General features: G+C 47.1%; 1 protein-coding gene across 4 annotated transcripts in view; it reads left to right on the top strand.

Moving 5' to 3' along the window:
- The window catches only part of PPP6R2 (protein phosphatase 6 regulatory subunit 2), a 100,176-nt gene extending 91,636 nt beyond the window's left edge, over positions 1 to 8,540 (top strand). For all 4 annotated transcript variants that reach the window (XM_040545010.1, XM_040545018.1, XM_040545027.1 and 1 more), the window contains 2 exons: positions 5,281 to 5,433; positions 6,890 to 8,540. In XM_040545010.1, coding sequence (XP_040400944.1) covers positions 5,281 to 5,433; positions 6,890 to 6,941 — 205 coding nt within the window. In that variant the 3' untranslated portion in view covers positions 6,942 to 8,540. The remainder of the gene's footprint in view (positions 1 to 5,280; positions 5,434 to 6,889) is intronic.
- Positions 8,541 to 24,684: the final 16,144 nt, after the last annotated feature.

The raw sequence follows: 24,684 nt of genomic DNA, 5'->3' as shown, positions 1-24,684 counted from the left end.
GTGGATGTTTTGAGCTCTCCCATTTTGGGATGTGTTTTTCTGTCCTGTGCCTGCTGACTGTTCACCGTGCATGACGTGCCGATCTGCCCTTGCCACGACGAGCATGATAAAGTGGCGCGAGAAGTGGTTGTCTTGCTTCTGCCTCATGTCTCTGCCTAGCTGGGAAGAGCTGCTGGAATGCTTTGAAAAGATGATTAGGGAGAAATGAGCATGCTGTGGAAGATTGGGCATGGAGCATGCCTCCAGCTTTTCTATAACATTTGGCTGCACATTGGTGTACTTTTATTCTGAAAGAGTAGAAGTGACGCAACTAATCCGAGGTCCCACTTCACCACGTTTTCAGTCAGAGGTGAACGTTTAGTGCCATAATTGGCATAGGTGGGATCTTTGATGCTGACATGTGTTGGCCTTTTTAATGTAAGCTTGCATGTAAATTTGGCGTTCGGACCTCCCACGTTGGGTGACCTCGTGTAATCCTTATCCAGCACCCACGTTGGCAGCCCGCGGGGCAGCGCCTGTGGCCTGGGGCTGCTGCATCTCTTACGTTGTCTTCTGGTCGGTTGTTGCAGAGTCTGGCTTTTAAGGACTTGCTTGTGGGCTCCGCATGAGACTTGTGTTTAGGTACGCTTTTTATACGAGTCTTGCTTCTTCGTTCATAGTACCACTGTTTTTCCTAGTGTGTCTTTACAGAGTTTTGTTGTCTATAATACTTACTGACTGTTTACCAAAGAGACTAGAGAATACCCAAAGTGTATCCCAGGAGCCACAGTAGTGAGCTTCAGAGGTGGGTAGAACTGAACCCCAGCTGAGGCTGATCCATTCAGTGTCAAATCCAATTTACTTACTGAATTACTTAAAGCTCATTTGTGACTACAGCCTGAATTCTTCACAGGTCCTTTGGTAGCGAGATGTAGGTCAGTTGGACTCGGCCTCAGGAGAAACTACATTAGGTGCTGTAGCATGGTAGTACAATTCAGAGCCAGTATGGCATATCTGAACCCCCAGCAAAGCCATTACAGCTTAGTTTGTCTTGCTAGATGCAAGAGGCTCTCAGTAAACAGTAAAGACAGATGGAGAAGTGTGTTTTGTGGTAGCATTGTGGAAATGTTACAAGAAGTGAAACTGGGCAGAAGAGAGGTGTTCAAAAAATTGCAATGCTAAAATTTACTCCATAAAGCTAATGGAAATCTATGGGCAGAACTGAAGTGATATCGGAAGTTAGGCGAGCTCCTGATGTTTTCATCTTCACAAATAGAACAGTATGTTTCTGTATTTTAACTGGGTGTTAGTTTTGATATAGGATGGTTTTGTGACAACCTCAGTAATTACAAAATGTGAATGTCCTTGTTTAATCCTGTTTTTCTAGGAAGAAATTGCACTGCAAGGAAAACAGTAGTATTGTTAGGCTGAGGAACCTTTGCATTTGCTGGATTTGGGCACTAGAGCAAAAAATAAACAACCATTCTGTAGCACCTGAGGTCTGCAATGAGGATATATAGTATTTCTTGTAGTATGTGTAATATATTATGTGGTGTAAATGCTGAGAACTCTGTGCAATCTTTTTGCAATTTTTTCTCTAAAAAACAAGTTAATGTAGTTGAATCTCATTAGCTGAGAGGTCTGAGTTTTCAGTAGCATGTGAGAAGCAAATCTCTTCAGAGAATTCATATGGCTGCAGGATGAGAAAGTCATAGACCTTGCACGGGATCGTCCTCGTGGTGCTTCTAGCAGAAGGTGAGAAATTCCCCAGAGGCAGCTAAAAGTCAGGGTTCATCTGCTCAAGCCTCCTGTCTGAAGTAATGTGTGTGCATTTGGGAAATGGCACTGAAAGCCTTCTTGAAGCCAGGTATAATACTATTACAGCTTACCATGAGCTACCTTGTCTTCTGGTTTGTTGGCTTAAACAGTAAACCTGTTCACTTCTCCCAGCGGTGAGGCAGTACGTGTGTACGTGTGTGTGTGCACAGATCTTGCACGGACACTAGGGACTTTGGCCAGAAGGGTTTCAGTTGCCTTTCTTGTTTTATATATGTGTATATCTGTTAACATAAAATAACAGCTTTTCAAGAAGTTGTTATAAATACTCCTTTGCTTAAAATCAGCATTGTGATTTATCACATGGTTGTTCTAACTGAAACCAAGGTGCTTGGCAGTACCCATCACCCTCGATTGTGCCTTACGAATTAGGAACCTGCTGCCTGAAAGGACAAACCATAGATGATGTTTAAGGTATGAAATACATCAGGTAACCATGAAGAGTGAACAGGAATGATTTATTTGCTTCCCTTCCACTCTCCTTAAAATCCTCTGCCGTGCTTCACAGCAGTCTGTGACGTGTGTCACTCGAGGCTGCTCCTCAGTCTGCCCCCGCCCAGGTGGCTGTGGCCGCAGCTCCCCAGCTTTCACATGCTGAAGTTGGCTCCAGCAGGAGGTACTCCTTGCCAGTGTCCGTACATAGCACATAGTTACCTGCCCGTCCCCGAGATCCCCAGCTCGTTGGTTTGCTGGCTTTCTTCACTTCACTGGACACCAGGCAACAGTCTACCGCTGCTACGAAGCTTCTGTCTCTAGACCTCAAAGTTGTCTTCTTCAGGCTCTCCTGTAGAAGCCCTGCTGCGTAAAGGCCAAGTGGGGACTGTCCTGTTGAGCATGGTGTGAGTTCACCCGTGTCCCACTGCAGTGAGGCAGACATGGTAACTGTGCTGAACGTGGTGCTCTCGGGGCAGCCAGGCGCAGGGGCACGCCAGCAGCCTCTGCCAGAGCAGTCCAGAGGCAGCACCAGCGGTTAGGAGGAGACGTCTCCGTCTTACTTTATGCAGGCTGTGTCCTAACCCAGGGGTGAGGATGCCTGCACCCAGTAACGCAGGCCGTACCTTCCAGTCTTATTTACTGGGAAGGCTGGAGAGTCTGGGCAGTCAGCTTGTGCTCTGGGGGGGAAGCGTCTCAGAAAGCATTGCAGTGTTTGCAGAAAGAGAGGGGCCTCTGTTCTAAGTGACCTCCAGACAGCAGTATTTACAAACTCAGTGGTTAATTTGCAGTTTGGCCACAATACGGAGCTCAGCGAGCACAAAGAGAAGTGTCCAAGTGTGTTGGAAAGCCCCGTGGGCACGGCCGTAGGTGGCATTCACAAGTAGCTTGTGCTGCGTGCTTGGCCGCTGTGAAAAAAGGCGCAGTTGTGGGCAGACTTCGGCTGCTGCTGGAAGACTTGTACGAGTGGCTTGGAGCTGGACAGGAACTCATTCTTCCTAGAGTGGGAAGTGGTAGAGACCTGTCTGCGGAGCGTAACTCAGAAGAGGCTGCGGTAGGTCCACGTGTTGCTGCTAATACCTTGTCCTGCTCAGCCTGCCTTAGCCGAGCTCACGGGACAGCGGTTGTGTTTGTTCACAGGTGACATGCTGCCTCTGCCCGTCCCTGCCCCGAGCAGCACGTAGCTGGAGCAGCACGTAGCAGGTTTGCCTCTGGTGACCTGGAAGCGGACCGCGTGGGTGGTGGCACTGGCAGCAGGGTTATACCTGTCTGCTAAAAATAAGCTGACCAGAGGAACAGAAATGCGAAGTATTTATAGGTACCAGAGTTTATTCTAGGCTAGAAGTAGGTATTGCTATTAGCCTCCTGCATGTTCCACACAACCCCTTGTTTTTCACACCGTTAGTTTGGCCTCTGAGTGTCCTTCTGCGTAGCCTCGCGTGTCCAGCCTTGCTTTTCCATGAGGCTGTTGGGGAAAGATAAATCTCCATCCCCCTGTAGTGGTCAGGTAACCTTGGGACTTCATAATACTGGAATCCTTGAGTCATGGAAATTGTAGTGATTGAATTTAAGAAGTTTATCTTTGAGCAATTTAAATGTCGTGAGCTCAAGTTTCTTGTGTGGGAAGTCATTTTCTAATGACATTTCTGGCAACTCAGTTTAATTCTCTGCTGTCTCAACTATCCCCTGCAGTTTCTCTGAAGTGTATTTTTGTACTTGTGGTATTTCCTTTTAAGAGCACATGAGCCCTTTAGGAAGATAAATGTTTTGATCTCATTATTCCGCATTTTTTATGTATTTTTTTTTCACGAGCACACAGAAAAGTAGCTACAGAAATAGAACCTAGGTCTCAGAATCTGTCCTGTCTTAGTTCCCAAGCTGTACATATACGTACTTATATGTATACATTATGTGTTTTCCTAGGAGCTGTGACAGGATTCCAGCCCAGTCATCTGCTGAGGTTTCCTTCCATTTTTGTAGGCATGCCCTCTGAAAGAAGGAGGAGAAATTTTTCTTGACTGGGTTGAAATTGTGTGGAAGATGATTCACAGGCAAAACTTTCCTCTGCCTTAGAAGGCAAAAAATAACAATGTTCACAGAAATCACTTCTCCCGTCGGAAATGTCAGTCTTTTTAATACAAACGTAGATGCTTTGGAGGTTTTGTGCTAGCAGGTTGTTTTTTTTTCAGGATTTGAGCTTCTGTTTTGTTGTAGTGAGACGTCATTGGAAATGTTACCCCTCAAGCTGGGGATCTGTCATCGTATGTGTTACTGAAAGCAAGTCAGTTTGACTGTGGTTGGCTTCTGAGGGTACCACTCGTGAGCACCCAGTGAGTTTTTTGTCTTCCTCAGCTTTAGGTTCTGTACTTCAATTTAAGTCCTTTCTAAGTGCACACAGAAATGCCAGTTGCCTCTCTGTAAAAGCGCACAGATTACAGCAGGATAGGTGCCTGTGCTAGATCAGGAACATGCTTTGCCAGACCCAGGAGCTCAAAGAGCCACGAGCTTGCAGAATCGCCTGCTGGTGGTGGGTAGCGGAGGGCAGCTCCAGGGAAGGTGAACGGCGGTGGTGGTGGTAGTCAGAGCCACGTCCAGGTAAGCAGCGTGATGTTGGTTTATTTCTCCCTGGAGTGACCTTGATTTTCTGGACCTTCTAAACTTGCAAAGTTGTGGCTGAACGTACTTCACGTTTGCATCCTTTCTACGGTTTGTTTTCTGTGTCATTCATAGGAAAGTGCACCAGAGGTAGCTGCAGAGGGTGACAGAGTGTCTTGTTTGCAGGCAGGGGGGATATGTTGAAAACTCTTAGGACCAATTTTGCTGCAGGAAACGAGAATGTCTTTCTTGAGGAGCTACTGTTCCTCCTCCAGTACACATATAATGCTTTTAATTCCCGTTTATTTTCAGTTCTTACTTCTTTATGAGAATTGTGTGGCCTGTGCTAGGAGAGGAGGAGGAATATACATTTTTTCTGTAGGAATTTAAGCCCCATTAATTGGCATTTTAACATGAACTTGACTTCTCCCCACACAGTGATGCAGACTGCATGGTTATTGATAAGCTGGCCATCACGGACATCGGAACGACAAAAGCTTCCAAACCACTGAACAACATGGCCCAGCACCCGGAGGAACACCAGAACACAGCGGCTGTTACAGCTGTCACAGAAACAGCCACAAAAGACAGGTGAGCTGGCCAAAATTCTCCTTTACTTGCCTGTGCCAGAGAGTTGATTTTTACTTTGTCACTGAATGTGGTTATTCTACCACTAGTGTGTGGTCAGTGTGGCACACTGAGTACATCTGGAGTGTCTTGGGGTGCATTATACTGCTGGGAGCGCAGAGCTGTTCCTGCGGCGTACTGCATGCAACTTTCAGTTTCCTACAGGCTTTACCAAATCATCTGTTACATTAGAATAATAGACTTCTCATTTCTTCCTCACATAGCAATTGTTCAGGTTGGTTTGTTCAGGTGACTGTATAGACATTTACAATTAAAATGGTATGAGGAAATTTGGGAATGTGTTTTGTTAACTGAAACTGGAAGGAATCTAGAGGAGAAATTATTTCATAATTGTTGTGATTGTGACTGTTTAGGTCTTTTTTTAAATATGGAAACCAATCATTCCGAGCACCTGGTGCTGTCACCCTCGTAGCTCTGCTGTGGCTCCTGTTTTTGGCCAGAGAGCTGTGTAACAGTAAGGAGGTGCTCCTGCTCATCTTGAACTAACGCATCCTCTCTGGCATAGCTCATCCCTCCTGGGACAAACTTGCTGATAGGTTCAATCTCAGGTGATGGTGCTTAGCTGAAGCGAGACATGTGGGCCATCCTACAATTATATCTTCTGTTAGATACTTCTGGTGAGAGGAGGACGTTCTAACAACTGCCTTGAGCTTCATGCAGCGATCCACTGAACTCCGTTAACATCTGGTGTGGATATCAGCAGTATTGGTTATTACATCTCCCCTGTACAGCTTCTGTGTAGCTTTTGAATCCGCAGTTTGCAACCAGAATCACACAAATTCTAGTGGTAGTTTAACACACGCCTGGGAGGAAGCCAGTGATCCCATCAGGTGGTTGCTCACCACCCCGCTCAGGTGCTACCAGGGCCCTGAGCGCACCAGCAGGCAGGGGGACGTCCGTGCGGAGCTGAGGGTGACAGCGAGGCAGGGACAAAATCCCCACAGGCAAGGTGCCTGGTCCCACAGGACCCCATCCAGCAGTGGCCTTGCACATCCTAGTCCTGGAACACGCCAGGGAGCCAAGGCAGCAGGTCTGTGCCAGCAGGGCACGAGGCCTGGTGCTGCGTGCCGCGGGCAGGGGTGAGTGCCGAGGTGCTCTCGGGACATGGTTGCGTGTGTTCCAAACTTCGTTCAGCGCATTAATTGATGTTGTGCAATCAGCAAAGTGGACTTCTTGGTTTCTGTTTTGATTTCTAAATGTATTTGGTAAAAGATTCGGAAGAGGTTCTGACTAGGAAAGCTAATAATGTTTTAGCAGGTAGAAGAAACAAAAATAGAGGAGGGATGGCTCAGATACTACTGCAGAGGAAAGTACACAACCAGGATGAAAGTAAGCTTTAGGGGCGAGTATGATTCAGTAGCTGTACTTCTCTAATATTACTCTTTTGCTTTGTCTTTAGGAAAGAAGAAGTCTTGCCCTGTGCTGAAGCCACATTAAATGGCCCTGCTTGATGAAACAGATGCAATGGGACGTGTGTGATCCAGGCCAGGCTGCTACCTGGTGATGCAATTTGTCAATTTTTTTTTCATTTTAATTTTATTTTTTAATAAATGCTGCATTGATGAGAGAGCTGGCATTCAGGACCAGACATGCAGTTTCAACACCAACAATCTGTTCTGAAAGACACTTGCATTGTCTAAATGTAGCATTGATCAGTTAGTCATCACAGGAATGATGGGGTTCTTCCCAAGCAAGCCTTCTGCCTAATTTTAGTTCCTTGTCCCCTTCCCTCTCTCCCTTGTTTTTGTTTTGTATTTGGGGTTCAGTCCTATTTTCTTAGTGTTATTGCACACAGTATTCAGCTTCTCTTCAGAAAGGTAGCAGGTCTAACGCTGGGACTTGGACAGTGCACAGGAGTCCCGCAGTCGTGTGACCAAAGTTCCTGATGGAGCTGTCTTTGGGCAGCATTTGCACCGCTTTTGTATAGCAATAAAGCCTTATCAGAAACATTTCATAGGAGGAAAAGATGCAAACACTTTAAATGGGATGAGGCAGGGAGGGATTTTATTTTACATTTTTGTGGGGTGGGAGGGAAATCATTGACATCATCCCAAGCCAGAGGCCAGGTAGCTAACTTACCGTAATGCTGAACTGTCTTGAGAAGCGGGAAGTCTCTGCATTCCAGTGAATTGCTCAGTGCTCTCTCTCGGGAGATGGGACAGTTCACTGCAGGATCTTGGGTCGTTTAGCAATTGGCCTCTTCTGTCCGAGCCATCAAAACTCAACTTCCCGGATGTCGTCCTCAGTTGGCTGCAGAGTATGCAAAGAAGGTAGCATGTTGTTTGCCAGCTGAGAGGATAATGATCCACTGGACTGCTGCCATGCAGGAACAAGAGCAGATATGGCACAAACAGGTTATCAGGTGTTTGCTGGCTTTTTGGAGACTAATGTATTTTCAAATTATTATGGAAATCCTTTTCTGTTTGTTTTGTTCTGTTTTTAAAGTTTTTAATGGATGCAGGAACAGCAACACTTTTGCACTTTGTACCTAGTGACAACATTGGAGAGTGAAACGGCCCCAGCACAGGACTCCTGCTGTTCCTTACCCCCAGGCAGTCGGGCATGGAGAGGTTGGGGGGGACATGCCGCTGCCTTGGGATGGTAGAGTAAGACAGTACGGAGAAATGGACTGCGCTTCAAACTGCCTGGGGGCAAGGTCTGTTAAAGATGTGTACTTGACCCTGGAACACAGGATCTTCTGCACAGGCTGAAGGACCTACTCCTGTAAAGACTGTACCAGTTTCAGACACAGGTCTGCACTGGTTTGTGCTGGTCTCTGCATTGAGCTTGTTCCCAGACTGGACTTGTGCACATAGATCATACGGGTGTAGATGTTGGGCCACTTGCAGAACCAGGCTCGGGCTGGTAACAGCAGATCGCCGTCACCAGTGCTCGTTCTCTACCCCTAGACTAGATACAGAGCTGGGCCTGCTTTTGTGTGTAAGCTGTATGCTGAAATCCACCTGTCAAATGTTAAATGCCGCTTATTTTATTAGTCCAAGATCTAAGCTGGAAAATCATTCACTTTGGAATAAAAGCATGAAGCTTGACACATAGGTAGCCAAATAGCTTATTTTCTGATATATTCTCACTTGTGCATAACGAGGGACTTTACCCTGTGAGTATGAAAAAGTACCTCACACAGATCTGTTGTTATGAGCAAAGGCATCCTAGCCAAACTTCAGTCTTTTAAAAAAATACTTTATTTTTAACTGTGATATGTATGTAGTGCATATGAAAATTTCTTAACTGTGTTGAGAGGTGGTGTGTGGGGGGGAGTGAGATGAACAAAATGTTTTCGCTGTTAGAGTCAGTCTGTTCTGCTGGATCAGTATCCGACGGTGACGTACCCACAGCACGAGGCTATCATATGCCCAAGGATTACATATTTCCATTTTCGCTCTTAGGGAAGGTTGAGGATTTGATTTGTTAGAATGCCAGCTATGGAGATTAGAGTGCAGAAAGCAGGATGAGATTACTCTGTGCATCTTTGAAGTTGCGTGCTGGGGTTGTGGGCCACTTGTATGCTGCTGACATAGCTGTGATTTCTCTCAGCTGCAATTACTTGGTAAGCAGGTGCTTTCATGGCACAGTACTGTTGTTCTGGAAGTCTTCTCACTCCCTCCTTGTAATTTAAAATAAATAATTTAAAGATACATTGTGCTAGAAGGAGAAATCTCACTTTCTGCTTTGGTTACCCCGCTTGCTATTTAGAGATCAGTCCCACTCTTAGCCCGGATTTTCAGAAGTGATTAGTAGTTTTGAGTTCCTAATTGGAGACACGTTAAAGTCTTAATTTTCAGAGGATTGGTGCTAGAGATTTTCTGAAAACCAGGTTCTCTTTAGGGCGTTCTTTAAACACCCAAAAGTGAGACTATGAAAAATCATTCATCAAATACAGACAGCATCAGTGCAACTGATTCCAGCAGCTGATTGAAGACCGTGGTTGGGCTTCAGTCCCAGTAAATACCGGGTGATGACAGTAGTTCTTTTCCAGTCTCTTCTCATTCACTGTTCTTGACTGTAGTGCTTGCGGGCTCCACGGTGTTACAGCTATGACCAGGTCTGTTCAGGACTGCCAATAGAAGGCACAATTTGATCTTTCTCATGGCTTGATACATATTCAGCTACCTTGTTAGACTTACAAATGATCTTTGCATTAGATTGTCATAGACCGGGGTTACCTTAAATCATCATGCTGGCTGATGTTGCAAGAACACTGGTTCGTTGTCCCTACGTGACCTGTCCGTGATGCCTTGGTTTCGGGAGCAGTAACCTCCACCTCTAAAGTGGTACTGAACAGCTGGCAGCAATAACATCCTAAAATGTTTCAGAAGGATATGCAAGGACGTGTCTGTCTGTGCCTTTTGTTGCATATTCTCAACTTGTTCATTATCTGTTGGCTTTGAGTCTATAAATTTAAATGAAAGCTTTAATGATATATTTACAACCTTCCCAGTAAGCAGATCTAAAAGTATAGTGTAGTTACTGAGGGGATCGTTATCTAAGTTCATTAACTTGATTGCTTGTGTCCAGTTACTTATGTGAAAAGACAATTTACCCGTAGTTAAAAAGACTGTAGAAATGCATAACGTCTCTTGCTTTTGTGACGGGGGGGTGTGATTCCTCCACATTTGGGATTTAAGCTCTGAACTATACCTCATTGGTACCATAGGATTGTTCTTCACACCAGCCAACAAACTGATCTAGGAAGAGTTTCTGACCCCTGGTATCTTGGAGTCTGAAGCTCAGACCAGGTCCAGAGTCAGATGATGGCTTCCTCACATGGCTCAAGCGGTTTTTATAGGTAAACTGGGCATAAAATTCTTTCTCTCTGTGAATTGGAGCTTCTCATGGATCTTGAGTCGCAATGTTTGTGTACAGGCTGAGGGTTCCCACTGCCTCTCTCGGTCCTCATTGCTGTCTGAGCTTTCTTGCTTGCTGTTCCAGACTCGTGCCAAAGCTGCGTGGCAGCTGGGCGGTCTGACTGCTCTTCTGTTTTCAGGTGACCTTAAGACACAACGTTCAGGGACGTGGCAGCAGCTGGGTGAACCCTTCCTCAGCGCAGTCCAGCACCGTGTCCGTGGCAGTTGTTCCCAGGAGAGGCGTGTTACCTTCTCACTGAGTAGGCAGTAAGGGAAGGGCTGTCATTCAGGGTCGGAGTAGGACATGCTGTCTTCCAAAATGGATTTATGTAACCCAGCTGTATCCTTTAAAAAACCATCAACCTATGCTAAGATACATGGTCAGAAGGCAATGAAGACTAAACAGAAGTTGTATTTAGCACTGTCCTTCCTCATTTATGTGCAGTATTTTGAATCTGTCCATATCTATATGGTATATATAATTTTAGTTTTGAATATGTATACTGATGAGTGTGTATATAGATATATATTTGCAATATGTATTATTCCATGTATATTTATACACACACAGTTGGATATTGTAAGAAACCTGGTAAAGCAGAGACTTGGAGCACAGTGAGCCTGAATTTATATGTATGTAAAGGTACATGATCAATAGCAAGTCGTAGACAAACATTCATTGTACAAGCCCAGAACCAGCAGGGCATGCCTTGGTCCCGTGTTTCTGCTCAAACATTCAGTGCTTCTACCCAGCTGGGGTTCCGTGATTTCGCCCAGCTAGGTGTTGATTCAGTGGCTTACAGGAGAGTGGCCACGTGTGCAGCGATCCCTGGTGTTGCTCCTGGTGCTCCTGCTGCTGCAGAGCATTGCCCACATGTGTTCACATCGCGAGAGGAGGAGGTGTTTTCTGCAGTTAAAAAGTGGTCAGGTCAGCCAACACTAAGTAATTCTTGAATTGTGACACATTTCTCTCTAGTTGGTTGGGTTGTGGGAAAAACCACGTTCCTTTGGGTGATCTGGCCATTCAGGAGTACTGTCAGGGTCACATCAGTTGACTGCTTTCAGGCATCCAGACTTCTGTGTTCAGTACCTGGGTATGAAACTTGGGGGGCAGGGGAGCAGGGGGCACAGCTGTAGGGACTTGCAATCAGAAAAAACCCTCTGCTGCAGGAAGGTCAAGCATAACAAGTTTGGAGCCATAAGACATGATCTGATAGATAAAAACTTGGATGATTTATTTTTTTTTCTTTTGAATCAGACCTATTTAAATTCTTTTATGCTGCTCACTACAGGCTTTAATGCTAGGTGAGGGGAAAACAGAGAGCTACGAAGCAGGCTGGTGCTAGGTACCCTCTTCAGACCGAGGTGGGGGTTTGTTGTTGGGTCTGTGGGTTTTGAATTCCCTTGCTGTCCCAAAGAGATGAGGTCCTCTCTAAAACTGTATCCACACAGGAGCATGTGCACCGGCTCAAAATGAAAGTTTGAGTAAGATAGTCTGCAGGAAAGGGATCAAATGAAGGAACAGGATCGCAGTTTGTTGAACAGTTTCACCAGTCTTCTAACAAAATTTTCTTACACAAATATATAATTTATTGATTCTTCTCTTGAGTTGTAAGAGTAAAGGCAGATGAGATCCCAGCTGTTCATCTGGATGACATGTCCTCAGCAAAGACTGAAATAAATTTCTTGAGTGTCCCAAGGTTTTGTTGCTCTCATTACCTTTTACAGATCTGCAGCTGGCAAGCAGAATGGAAAACCAGTGGGCGCACAAACTAAAAAGCAAAACCCAACAACAGCGGAACCTCAGCTACCTATTGCTGGTGAAAGGCGCTGGGTGTGCCGCACTGTGTGTGTGTGGGCACTAAGGGTTATTCATCAATACATATCTAAGGGAGGAATTTTAAGGGGGCTTTATTGTTCTTCACTGGCATCTCAAAATCATTTCTACAAAATGAGCGAGTGAGCTGTAAGTGAAATCGATATTTATCAGTGGCACGACCTAACACAGCAGGAGACCTCACTGCCAGTCGCTGGGGGTGTGCGCCGGGGACCTGGCTCCGTCGCCTCTCGGCCTCGGCTCACCCTGTCCCACCACGAAGCGCCACAGGTGCCCAGCTGGGGCTCTGCAGCCCCGTGATGGGGCTTCTTGCCTTTTCCCCTTTGTTTGCACTTATTTTCTGACACTCTTAACTCTCTTCAGTAGTAGTTTAGTGATAAGGTTTTTCAGGTTTCACCTTCTGTAGTGCTAAGCACCGTCTTAGTGTAGTGATAATCAGAACAAAGCTGAAGGAGCCTCCTTTTCTTCAGTCGTTCATTTTGTCTCACAGGGGAAACAGCTGCTGTGTGGCAGAGTTCCCTTATTTCTGCAGACGTTGGTAGACCAAAGTGCTGTGCCAGTCGTGGTGGAGGAGGTGCCACAAGTCCCTGCAAGTACTCGAGAGTGACCGTGCAGTTTGATGTCCCCTGGGACTATGCGAGACTAGTCCTGCATCCTGGCTGCCAGGCTAATTATTCGCGATGAATAAGATCATCTGATATTTTGGCAATGTAATTTTTGACTTTTTTGATACTATTTAGTAACACATACTGCAATTTTCAGTCATTTAAAGAGTAAGGTTTTTTTCCACTTGCTTTTCCCAAAGCAGTGATCTCACCCTGAACCATGTTCAAAACATACAAATTTGTAAACAGTTAAACTTATAAACAGTTTATAAACAGTGATTTTGTTTCTGTAAGCAGTTGATTTTGTTGTTATAAGAGGTTTTGATGCCATTGCAAAAAAAAGAGATAAAACTAGACCTGCTGTTTACAACAGCATGTTAATTTTTATTACTTTTTTTTTTTTTAACCACGATTCAGTTCTCTCTGAAGTCCTATTCTACCACAAACTTTGCTGTTTGAAAAGTACCTGTATCTCCGGTTGCAAGCTCTCACAAGGCAAGCGTAATGCACTTACACGCTCTTTTGCCAATCCCAGCTGTAAAACAAGATTTTTAGATGGTTCTCCCAGAAGTGAAATTCTTCATCTCATCCCAGTCCCTTGGTGTTAGGGAAGAGCACTCACTAGGGCAGATCATTGACAGGGCCGAGTGGTATTATGCAGGTTCATGATTTAGGGGGATAGCTGTTGGCCTGTGATGCAGTAGAGTTTTTCTCTGGTTTGAACATTACAGCCCATTAAAAACAACCAAAAATTCTCCCTTGTTCTGAGAAAATCTTACAGCTTTCTGTTCAGATTGTGTGGGATGGGGGCTTTAGTTTAAAATAAATAAATAAGAAGTGTGTTGCCTAAGAAAGAACTGAAGAAAAATAGGGAGCTCTGCTTGTGTCCCTCTTGACAATGTCATGCCAGGCAAGGGCTTGCTGTTAATCGGCTTAAACGAGGTCTCGCTACGTTCAGTGCTGTGCACAGAAAAGTCACAGGAGCTACGTAACTGTGAATTGATGAAGCTGAACGCTTCAGAGTGGCCTGAGAAAAGCTGTCACTTCCATTGCAGAACACATTCCTCATCACTGTTAGCTTCTGGCTTCCTGACAAATACCGTGTTACTGCTTCTTTCTTTTCTAGTCTTGTCCTAACTTGCATGGTTTCCTTAATCAGCGTGCAAAAGGATTTGTTTCTGCCTTGTCGAACCACTGTGTACTCCGTAGCATGGCTCTGTGGAATACAGTGAAAGCTCGCCTTGGAAGCATTTAGTCTTTCTTTTTAATAGCAACATGGGCAGTGAAGAGCTGAAGGCTCTCTGAAAGCTAATTAAAGAAAACCCTTGGCTTTGAGGCTATCGAGTGTATTGACAGTGCAGCAATGTATATCTTCAAAAGGCTGGGGCTTGCGTATTTATTTGTAGCTGTTCTGTATTTGATTCAGTTGCTTATTTAATCAGGTTGCAGCAGGATTTTTTCCTTTGCTGCACTGAGATTTGAGTTAGTAGCCCTTTGCACGTGTGCTACGTACCTTTTCGTTTTCAGTCAGCCCCCTTCAGAGCACGTACGTTCAGAAGCTGGAGCTAGAGTAGCGTGTCGGTGCGTTGAGCTGATCAGAACGCCCTGCTGCTGGCGCGTGGCACCGGGAGGGAGGGAGGGGGGGCTCTGTGTTTTGTGAGTAAGTGCTATAACCTGGTGGGGTGGGCTGGATTCGCTGAATGTGTCTGTATTTCCCCCTTTTCTTAAGAAATGTGTCTTCTTGTCAAAGTGCTTTTTTTGTTTTGGTTTGGTTTTTGGTAGTTAAAAGATGCCTACATTGTTCAAAGTAAAAATTGTTTTCTGAACAGTAAAACAACCTAAACCCGCCTGTAGCTAACTGAATCTTAGAAGGAGGCATTTAATATTAAATACAATTTCTTGAATCTTAAATACGGTTTTCTAAGGTTGCACCAGTACGTTCAGTGAATCAAAACAGAGTGCCATATCTCAAAGCTGGGCATTGTGAGCTGTAAGTACATCATTTCCATTGATACTGAATTTTAAAGTCACTTGGGATGAAGTTAGAAGTAGTCGTTTTACCTCTGCATGAAAACTTGCAAAAAAGAAATCCTTCTGGTCAGGGGAACTGTGCGTTGTAAGTTTAATTATGGACAGTGCCTTAGCTGATTTCCAGAATTACGCATCATTTTTATAGGTCTTAGCAGAAATGGACACCTCTGGAAGTAGATAAAACATTATTAGGCCATTTTTACAATTTATTTCAATGAAAAATTGAGATTCTTTGGGTTTGATACCATTCTTGTTGATTTCATAATGGCTAAAGTTTCTGAATTTATAGAGAATGCAGGTTTTGTCTGAGGTGAGAAAGTGATGTTTGCATAGTGGTTTCCCTCCATGGTAGCTACTGACAAAATTCCATCTGATGTGACGTTTCTAGTAAACCTAAGCAGGCATTTTCTATGGACATTTACACATAAACATTGACAAATTGAAATGCAGAAAATAAACAATTTGGCTCCTATATGTTAGCTTATTTCATCTGAAACTCACTTACCTCATTACTAGAAGGGCATTGTGGTGACCAGTCCAACCTCCCTATTAATTTTTGTACAAAAATTAACTGTATTTCCTAGTGACTGTTATCTGTCACCTTTCACAACTTAAGTATAAAAATGTTAGTGAAATATGCCTATGTGTAAAATGTATTTTTATATTTGATGCTGATCAGGGGAGAAAAATCCTTTTTCTCTCCACGGAGCTGTGGGGCTTTTGTAAAGGACAGATTCTTCCCCATCTATTTTTTATTTTCTCAAACGGTTTGGACAGATATAAGCTATTGAAAATCTTTTATCGCGTAATTTTGATGCTCATAGCTAGTTTTTCAAAACTTTCTAGAAATTCTAGACATGCTGTAGAGAATTTCCCGTTGTGGGTGGGTGTTCAGTGACCCCGTCTTCCGCAGTACAGCACGCCGCTGCCAGGTCCTGCAGAAGCATCTCCTCGGCTCAGGCATTCACGGAGCTAAACTCGGAACAGAACTAGTTAGAGGCACAGCAGACGTCGGATCAAAACCTTCTCGTTGTGTACGGCTTGAAACTGTTTCTCGTTCATTAGTAAGCCCGCTGAAGTACTTTGCCAGGAAGCTGAGCGTTGCGCCCGAGCCTGCAGGCACCTGCGTGGTGTGACCGCCCCGCGTGCGGCCCTCGCGGAGAGCTCGTGCTCACGTCCTCGTAGCTGGGGCTCTGGGCGCCCTGCATCCGCACGTGCTTTCATGTGCAAAACGTGCGTTGAAAAATCATCTGTGGTACGTAGTTGCACTTGAGGTTACCTGAAAGGGAAGTTGTGCTGCTCTGCTGCTGGAAGCCCGGAGCTGGCACCCGTGGTGGTTGGTAGCAGTGATTTTGCACTGAAACTTTCTCTCTTTTACTGCTCATCTCATGTTCATACTTAAACACCAAGCTATGACTGACTTCCCAAGGCAATCTGAAGGAAGGACTTTGTGTTGAAAATCGCCTCTTTTCTTTCTTGGGGTCGGGCGACACCAGCCTGTACGCAGCAGCGCATTTTGTCCTGGCGTTCCGTGCAGATCGCGGCGTCCCAGAGCTGCCCGCTCAAACCGCCCAGCAGGCAAAATGGGTTCGTTTGCAGTGGCACCTTACAGAGCAGGGCCGAGTCCTTTGTCGGGGATTTGTCAGATACCTGAAACTTGCCAGTATCAGTTAGAATACAAAGGGCACTAAACTTGCCTTAAAGTGCATTGATCACGTGTAATTTAAAATTCTGTGTTCTTATTCTCTCAGAAACAAAAAACGTAAAGAAAACCATTAATTACCTCATGCTATAAATTTATGTAAATTGTTGACTGTAACATAAGGATCACTTGAATATATGCATGTTACATGAAAATGTTAGAAGTTAAAAAAAGAGAGTATTTACTAAATAACATAGTGAATTGTAATAGTTAAGTCAGTGTTGAGTTCCTTTACATAATTTGAAACAGAAAGAGTATCTTTGTAAAAAGTCATCTTTGCAATCATTTTCAAAGCACCGTTTTCTTTTTGCCTGAGACTTTGAACAGACTTTTCTTTCCTTCTTTCTTAAAGTAAATTGGGCAAAGCGCAGGGTGGGAGAGTTCAGAGCACTGGGGACTTAATTTCCTTTCAGAAACTTCTCTGGATGTGATGTGTATACTATTAATGTGTAATTGATTTCCATTTATTCTGCCCCATCATTCCTAGTATTTCCCTTGTAAACTGCTGAGTAACTCCTCTTCCTCAAAAGAAAAAAAAATGTATATCTGTCAGTGTACCCGCTGAAACTTTACTAAGAAAAGGAATTTGTGCTCACTTACAGACACTCATCAAGTCCTAGCTGGCATAGAGACCTCTTCTCCCTTTTCTCTTCTCTTCTCTTCTCTTCTCTTCTCTTCTCTTCTCTTCTCTTCTCTTCTCTTCTCTTCTCTTCTCTCTCTTCTCTTCTCTTCTCTTCCTCTTCTCTTCTCTTCTCTTCCTCTTCTCTTCTCTTCTCTTCTCTCTTCTCTTCTCTTCTCTTCCTCTTCCTCCCCTTCCCTTCCCTTCCCTTCCCTTCCCTTCCCTTCCCTTCCCTTCCCTTCCCTTCCCTTCCCTTCCCTTCCCTTCCCTTCCCTTCCCTTCCCTTCCCTTCCCTTCCCTTCCCTTCCCTTCCCTTCCCTTCCCTTCCCTTCCCTTCCCTTCCCTTCCCTTCCCTTCCCTTCCCTTCCCTCCCTTCCCTTCCCTTCCCTTCCTTCCCTTCCCTTCCCTTCCCTTCCTTCCTTCCTTCCCTTCCCTTCCCTTCCCTTCCCTTCCCTTCCCTTCCCTTCCCTTCCCTTCCCTTCCCTTCCCTTCCCTTCCCTCCCTTCCCTCCCCTCCCCCTCCCCTCCCCTCCCCCTCCCCTCCCCTCCCCTCCCCTCCCCTCCCCTGCCCTGCCCTCCCCTCCCCTCCCCTCCCCTCCCCTTCTCTCCCCTCTCGTCCCCTCCCCTCCCCTCCCTTCCCTCCACTCCCCTCCCTTACCCTCCCCTCCCCTACACTCCCCGTCCCCTCCCCTTCCCTTCCCTTCCCTTCCCTTCCCTTCCCTTCCCTTCCCTTCCCTTCCCTTCCCTTCCCTTCCCTTTCCCATTTCTAACGCTTCCAAACTTTACCTGTTATGCCACAACTCCACAAAACCCTCCTCCCCTGGCCTGCCTTCCCCTGAGGCCGCCTGTCCCGGAGACAAGGGGTAGCATCACATCACCTTGTGAGCAAGTACTTTGTCTTTCTGGCACCTGGGTGTGCACCCAGCATTGACAGTCACTGTTCTGACTAAAATCTCACATGGGGTTTTTGGATATCTGGATCGCCCGTTCTGCAGGGACCGGGTTTGTCTCCTTCCCGTTTCCATCCCTGTCGTGTTCTCGCCACGGCCCCAGTCCTCACTCCAGTGGAGAGCTCGTCCCGCTCGCGTTCCAGCTGATGACTGAGTGCCCTCACGGGAGCGAACTGTCTGGTTATCTCTAGGGCAAAACGATGATCAGCAATAAAAATTCCAGATATAAAAACGCCAGTGCCTTTATTTTAGTTCAGGAGTGATGTCTTCTCGTTCCAGCTTTGGAATCATTTTTGGAGTCAGTTTTCATCTCCAGATACCCCGAAGTAAAGGGAAAGAGAACGTGATGAGCAGAAGGATCCCGTGCAGTAACAGTAGTGTTAAAATACCCCGTTGTGGTTCCGAGTGCCTTAAAGCCATCCAGATTCCAACAAAAGGTATTTCTGTTCATTGTGCTCTCCCTCCTCCTCTGCCTCCCAGCCCTCGGAGCCGCTTACACCACTACCGCACCCCTGGCACGCGCCGGCCCCGTGAGGTGGCCCTGAGGTCCTGGCCGAGGGCCCTCTGCCCCCCTCTGTGGTGCGGGAACCACAGCCGGGGCACCACCACGAGCACCTCTAGCACGTGGGGTCTGGGCGGCGTGGCAGCGTTGGCGCCGTCGCAGTTCCTCCACGCCACTTGGGTGTTGCTTCGCGGAGGGGCTGCGAGTCACAAAGTTACCCCCATGCCAGCAGCCCGTGGGCTTCCTGCGGGGACAGGGCTGTGCAAGGAGAGCAGGTTCCTTCTTGTAAAGGAGAACAGAAATGACGCGACGGAGGCTAGTGCAGCAGAGCATTTAACATGGAGCAGGAAGGGTGAGTTCATGTACGTCCTCGTGTCTATTCAGAATGTTTTATTGATATCCAAATAGAAAGTGTACATTGAGCTTGTCCTCCAAATGTTAGAGAAACTATGCTTAAAAGCTCCTAAGAAATTGGTTATACATAATTTTGTGTTTAAATATAATATTTAATATTAAATATTTATTATTTAACGTGTAATTTAAATAAAAAACTCATTTGTCCATATGGCATGTAAATATTTTCCCCTTATCAAATATAAATATTCCTCATCTGAATTTTGTTTTTTAAATGAGAAGAAATTTTTCTGTAAAACAGTGAGAAATACTTGAAAAGCTGCCGACAAGCTTTCCCATTTTACAATTATTCATACCTGTAATGGCAGCAAAATATCAGTATAACTGAAAATAATGGAAATACTAAAACATTCTGTGTTAAATGGCAATAGGCTGAAATTAGACCTAGCTCTGGCTGTTGAACGTACCACGGAGCCAGTGGTGCCGTGAGGATCTGTGTTTGTGTCGTTACCTTCGGTGGGATCCGGTAACTCCACGGCCTCGCGCCGGCGGAGATGGAGCCAGGCCCTGAGCTGGGGCGCCGGGAGTCGGGGCTGCTGTGGGCGCACGGGCACGGGAGGGAGCAGGGCTGCTTTTGGGGCTGCTGCTCGCCCGTGGCTGCCGAGGCTCCGGGCACTGTGCTGGCCGTGCTAGAGCCCCCCTGGGACGGGTATGCCAACGGGATGGGGGCAGAAATCCCCAGCTCAACGGTGTGTGGCTGGGCCCAGGGTCACCTGCAAGCACCGGGGGCACGGTGCTGTGCGTGGTGCTGTGTGCGGCGATGGAGGTGATGGAGGCGGGGGCTCCGGTGGGGTGCTCGCCCCCGGCATCTGCCTCTGCTGCAGAGCTTTAATGTCGGGGCCACCGGGTGACCCCGCGGCCGTTTGGTGCCCAGGGAAGGGCTGCAGGGGACGCGCCAGCACCAGTGCGCGGGGCATTCGCAGCCAGCGCGTTGGCCACGTCGCAGCATTCGTGGGGCGTCCACGTCGCCCTCCTGGGCTCTGGTTGGGGTGAGGACGTGAGTGACCTGTGGCACGGGCATGGGGCTGGAGACGAGGGGTCTGAGGGCTGGGGATGGAAACAGTCGGGAGGGACAAGGGAGAAAATTGTTCTGCCCGCCTTGGTGGTGATCCGCAGAGCAGGTTGAGGCGCGAGGAGCACCCTTCATTTATTGCTGTGCCTGAGAGGTTTATCGCGTATTTTTGATAAATTCTCCTGGAAGTGTCAGCGCCTTCTCTGCGTGCAGGAGGCTGTGTGTGGCCGAGGGCAGCGCAGAGCTGGCAGAGGGGGGCGCAGGGGCCGCGGGGGCTGCGGGGCAGAGGGAGCTGCAGGGACTGTGGGCACTGCGGGCCTGGGCAGGACGGGGGCGCAGGGACTGGGGCAGGGGCGCTGGGCTCACACAGGGCTGGCTTCGGTTCCTTCTCTCGCCCTCTTGTTTGTCGTGTACATAGGGTCTATTTATATATGTATAAATATGTGTATATTTCTAAATTTCTTCACCTTAGACCTATTTTTCTCAGAGCTTTCGGGTTTGCATTTAATTTCTTGATGGGTAAGTGTGCACCTTCTAAAACACCGTAATCGTTGGTACAAATAATAATAAAAAAGGTACTGGGTGCGTGGAAGAAGGTTTCTGGAAGGGCAGGATTCACTCGTGACTCGCTTCCACCGGGCTTAGATTTGAGAATTAAATGACTCGTTAGGGTTTCTCAGTTGAAGATAACATACTATTTTGCTACAGTTATAAGTACCTTGCTGCCATTTTCTCTAGGTAGGTGAAGTTATGTTAAAGGAACATTCTCAGACTGAAAAAAAAAAATGCTCAAGGGTTTCTCATTTTGGTGTTTTCTCAACAAGGCTCATGGAAATTAAGGTCGTTGATTTTTAATTTTTGTTCCTTGTCTGTTTCTGTGTTTGCCTTTTGTATCCAAACTGGGTTTTGACAGTGTTTAAAATCTAGATGAGCAGCTTCAGTTGAAATGTAAAGTTTTATAGAAACCTTTTTCTTGATCTGATATTTTGTAAACCTTTTCTTTAACACAACCCAAGTATTGGCACTAGATCAGCTTGGCAGTGCTTAAGGTGGTCATCATATATGTGTGTGTGTGTGTGTGTGTGTGTGCGCATACATATACGCATACATACATGTACATACTTGGAGTGGGTAATATGTATTATTGCACATGAAAATATCCATGGTTCTAATGATATTTTTTATTATAGGGTGTATCTGCTCAGACAAACAGAAACTTCCTTTTCAAACTCAAAAAGACGCCATGGTTTAACCAGTTAATTTGCACTTGGCATATTTAAAGCAATCAGAATATTAAATATTCTTTGCCACTTTATTTTGATCCACGGTCTCTTGCCTGTAACTCCTGGAGTTGCTTTTCTGGGGGGTTTCCATAACCTCCGTCGGTTTCTGTTCGGTTTGGCGTTAGGCTGCAGTGTAGACGTGAGACAATTGGAGGTGTTTGGCTTTTTGACTGTTAGCACAAACCACTTATTCAAGGCCCGTCCACCCTAGGAAGTTCACCAGTTGCCACCTAATGCCAGAGGACCTGGAATGCTTGTTTAAACTAAAAGTGATCCAAAACATATTTTTAAAAAGAATTACTTAACTCGGAGAAAACTGGAAGGCTCCAGGAGCCTCTGGCCAGGCAGCTCCATCCAAGCGTCCCTGCGGAGCCGCGGCCAGGCGCGGTGCCGGGCGTGTGCCTTGCTGCGGCCGCTCATTTTGGGAGAGAAAAACGTGCAGGCGGCACCGCGGCAGTCCCGGTGTCACCACCGCTCAGCGCCGAGTCCCAGGGCTGGCGGGATGCAGGGCAAAGCCCTTCTGGCTCCTGGGACCTCTCACAGCCCGGTCCAAGGTGGGCGAGTTGCGCTGTGGGGTGTGGATGGGGCTGTGGTGGGCTCGGGAGCCGGGCTCTGCAGTGCTCCGTGCCCAGACAGGGGCCCTGATTTTCAGCAAAGCTCTGCACCCACTTTCTTCTGCTCTTCTAAAATTCCAGGTGTTTTGTTTTGGTGTCCGAAGAGCCAAGTTTCCTTGAAAAAATCTGCCTGTTGAGCACTGTTGGAAAGCCCAGCTGTAGTGCTTCCCTGAGGAAAGGCTCGCTGCACATGGGGTTTGCAGGCGCCCCGATGGCCTGGCTGGAAAAACAAGCGTTAGGGGCTGAATCTATGCTTTCTTTTTTTTTTTTTTTTTTTTTTTTTTTGTCCTTTAAAACAAACCATGAAATGGTGGCTGACGATAGGTAAGATGCACTCTGTATAGCAATAAGAAATACTTGCCTGCATAGACGGTGTCCTGAGGCTGTGGTAGCGGACGTGCCAGGCAGCGGCTGCCCGGAGGCTGGGGCTGGTGCGGGAGGGTCCTCGCCGAGCCCCCGGGGGACGCGGAAGCTCAGTCCTAGCTTCAAGTGGCCTTTCCTCTGAATCGGGAGGGGTGGCGAGGGGGGTGCCCCACTGGGTGAATTAATTTAGTGCAATGACATAGGGGAGCCTTTTTTCTCATGATGCCTACTGCCCTTAAATGTTGAAACCGGGTCTTTGTAAGCAATGTCTGTGTATCTATGTGTATATATGAGGGACAAATTTTAAATTACTGCCTTTTTTCCCTGTTTATTTTTCTGAGTAATTCCAGATGTACTTTAGTCTCTCTACTGTCAAAACTTTTATATTGTAAAACTGATGCTGGTGGCTTTTGGTTATTTTGGTTTTTGTTTTTGTAAAAAAGAAGAAAAAAAAGAAAAAAAGAAAAAAGAAAAAGAAAAAAAAAAGTCTGCATCTCTCTATGTTGTCAGTTTTAGGCTGTAAATTCCAACTATCAATAAAAGCTCAAAATTCACGTGCCAGTGGTGGATTCCTGCAGGACACACTGAGCCAGGCGCCGTCACGGCCTCAGCCCGGCCGCTGTGCACGGGCAGCGCTGGGGCTGTGGGACCCTCACCCCCCGCCAGTGCTGTGGGACCCCCCCCCGTGGGAGCGCAGGAGCCGTGGCCAGGGCTCAGGGCATGGCCAGGGCAGCGGGGCTTGAAGGCGTTTGTTGCTTTCGAAGGGGTGAGAGAAGGTAAAAGCGCATCGGTACCTGCTCCTGCGCTGTCTCAGGAGGTGAAAAAGCAGCAGCAGCGTTGTAAGAGGAGCGAGGCTTTGCTTTTAATCTGCACCACTGGAGCGAGAGTGACCTGGCACCCATCAGGAGCTGGTACAGGGCAGGATTTGGGGCTCTGGATGACACCTCTGGAGTGACTGGGGGCAGTGACCAGGGATGTGGCTGATGGTGAGGCCAATGCACATCCTGACTGCAGCCGTGCTCTTGCTCACCCCGGTTTAGTCCTTGCCACAGCCTGGCCTGCAAGCAGGCGAACCACCCGCAGCGCCCCGAGTGCTGTGGCTGTTAGCAGCTTTGCCAAATGCTCTGTGTGCAGCCGGTCCCTTGTTGTTGACTGATAGCTGTGTTGTAAGAAAAACTCCATCCCAGGGAGCCTTGTGACAAAGTTTTCAAGTCTTCACCAGGAAGAAAGCCGTGCTTGTTGCTGGTAAAGGCTGTGCCAGCCATCAGCACGCACCTGGAGCAGGGCTGGGCATCACCCCTGTAGCTTGTTCTCCGTTGACCCCGTTTCAGGGCGTTGAGATGGAGTCGTCGCATGAAGCCTTCTCTTGTTCCCTCTAGTTTTTCCAAGGGGTCCCCATCTTGGTGGCTGCAGCCAGGAGCAGGTTTAAGTGAGACAGTTGCGTGAAGTCACTGTTCCCATCCAGAGTAATGAAGCTTTTTGGTTACCCAAGGTGAGCAGCCCCAGGTGTGGTGCCACGCACTGCCTGGTCTCACCAAGGCATGATAGAGAGGTTGCAAACTGGCGTCATTGGGTCTGGGTTTCTTTCTGCTTCAACTTCACTGGTTTCCATCAGCTGCTGTAGATTTAAGGCAGTTTTCAGCATGCCTCAGCAGTGCTGTGCTTCATCCATGCGCAGTGTGAGCTGCTTGGAGACAGCCTGTTGCTTCAGCGTGTGAGAAACGGGAACTGGTCCAACCTTCGAACGCACTCCTGGGGCTGGAGGGGACCCCGGGGGCGGTCAGTGGGATGGGGACAGGGCCTGAACCAGCTGTGTGCCAAATGGAGTTGTGTTCCTTCAACGTGAAGAAAGAAGACAGAAACAAACAAACAAAACCCTTTCATATGGACAGCAAATGGGGAAAAAAAAAAAAAAAAAATGGTCGTTTAACAAATTGAAAGTCACAGCTGCAAATGTGCGTATGGGGTGGGGGTGGGGGGGGAGGAAACTAAGAGAAAACCAAGCATAAAATCTGGGCTCCTGGAGACTTACCCAGCAGTACAGGGGCTGCTGATTTTGTTCTTCATTAGCTTTTACTGTTAAAATCAGCTGCTCAGGATGTCCCCACCACAGACATGGAGCAGCAGAAATGGTCTCACAGCAGAGCTGAGCTTTAATGCCCCAGGCAGCAGACACCTGATGAACCACGGTCTGTGTTAGCCCATGATGGGCATCACTGAACCCTGCTCAGAGCAGTCCTGGCGGGGCTCCTGCCCTCCTCCTCCTCGCTGTGCCGGCTGCTCTCCACAGGGCTCTAGCCCCAGCCACAGGTAGCAGCCCCCATCCTGCAGCTCCTGCGGCGCTGGGGGGCTGCGGGGCACCCGCTGTGGGTGGCAGTGAGGCACAAGGGGGCACGTG

This window comes from Cygnus olor, chromosome 1 (genome assembly GCF_009769625.2).
Source record: "Cygnus olor isolate bCygOlo1 chromosome 1, bCygOlo1.pri.v2, whole genome shotgun sequence".
NCBI classification, from domain to species: domain Eukaryota; kingdom Metazoa; phylum Chordata; class Aves; order Anseriformes; family Anatidae; genus Cygnus; species Cygnus olor.
Note: the sequence above shows the minus strand (reverse complement) of the source record. Positions and strands in the feature narration are given on the sequence as shown.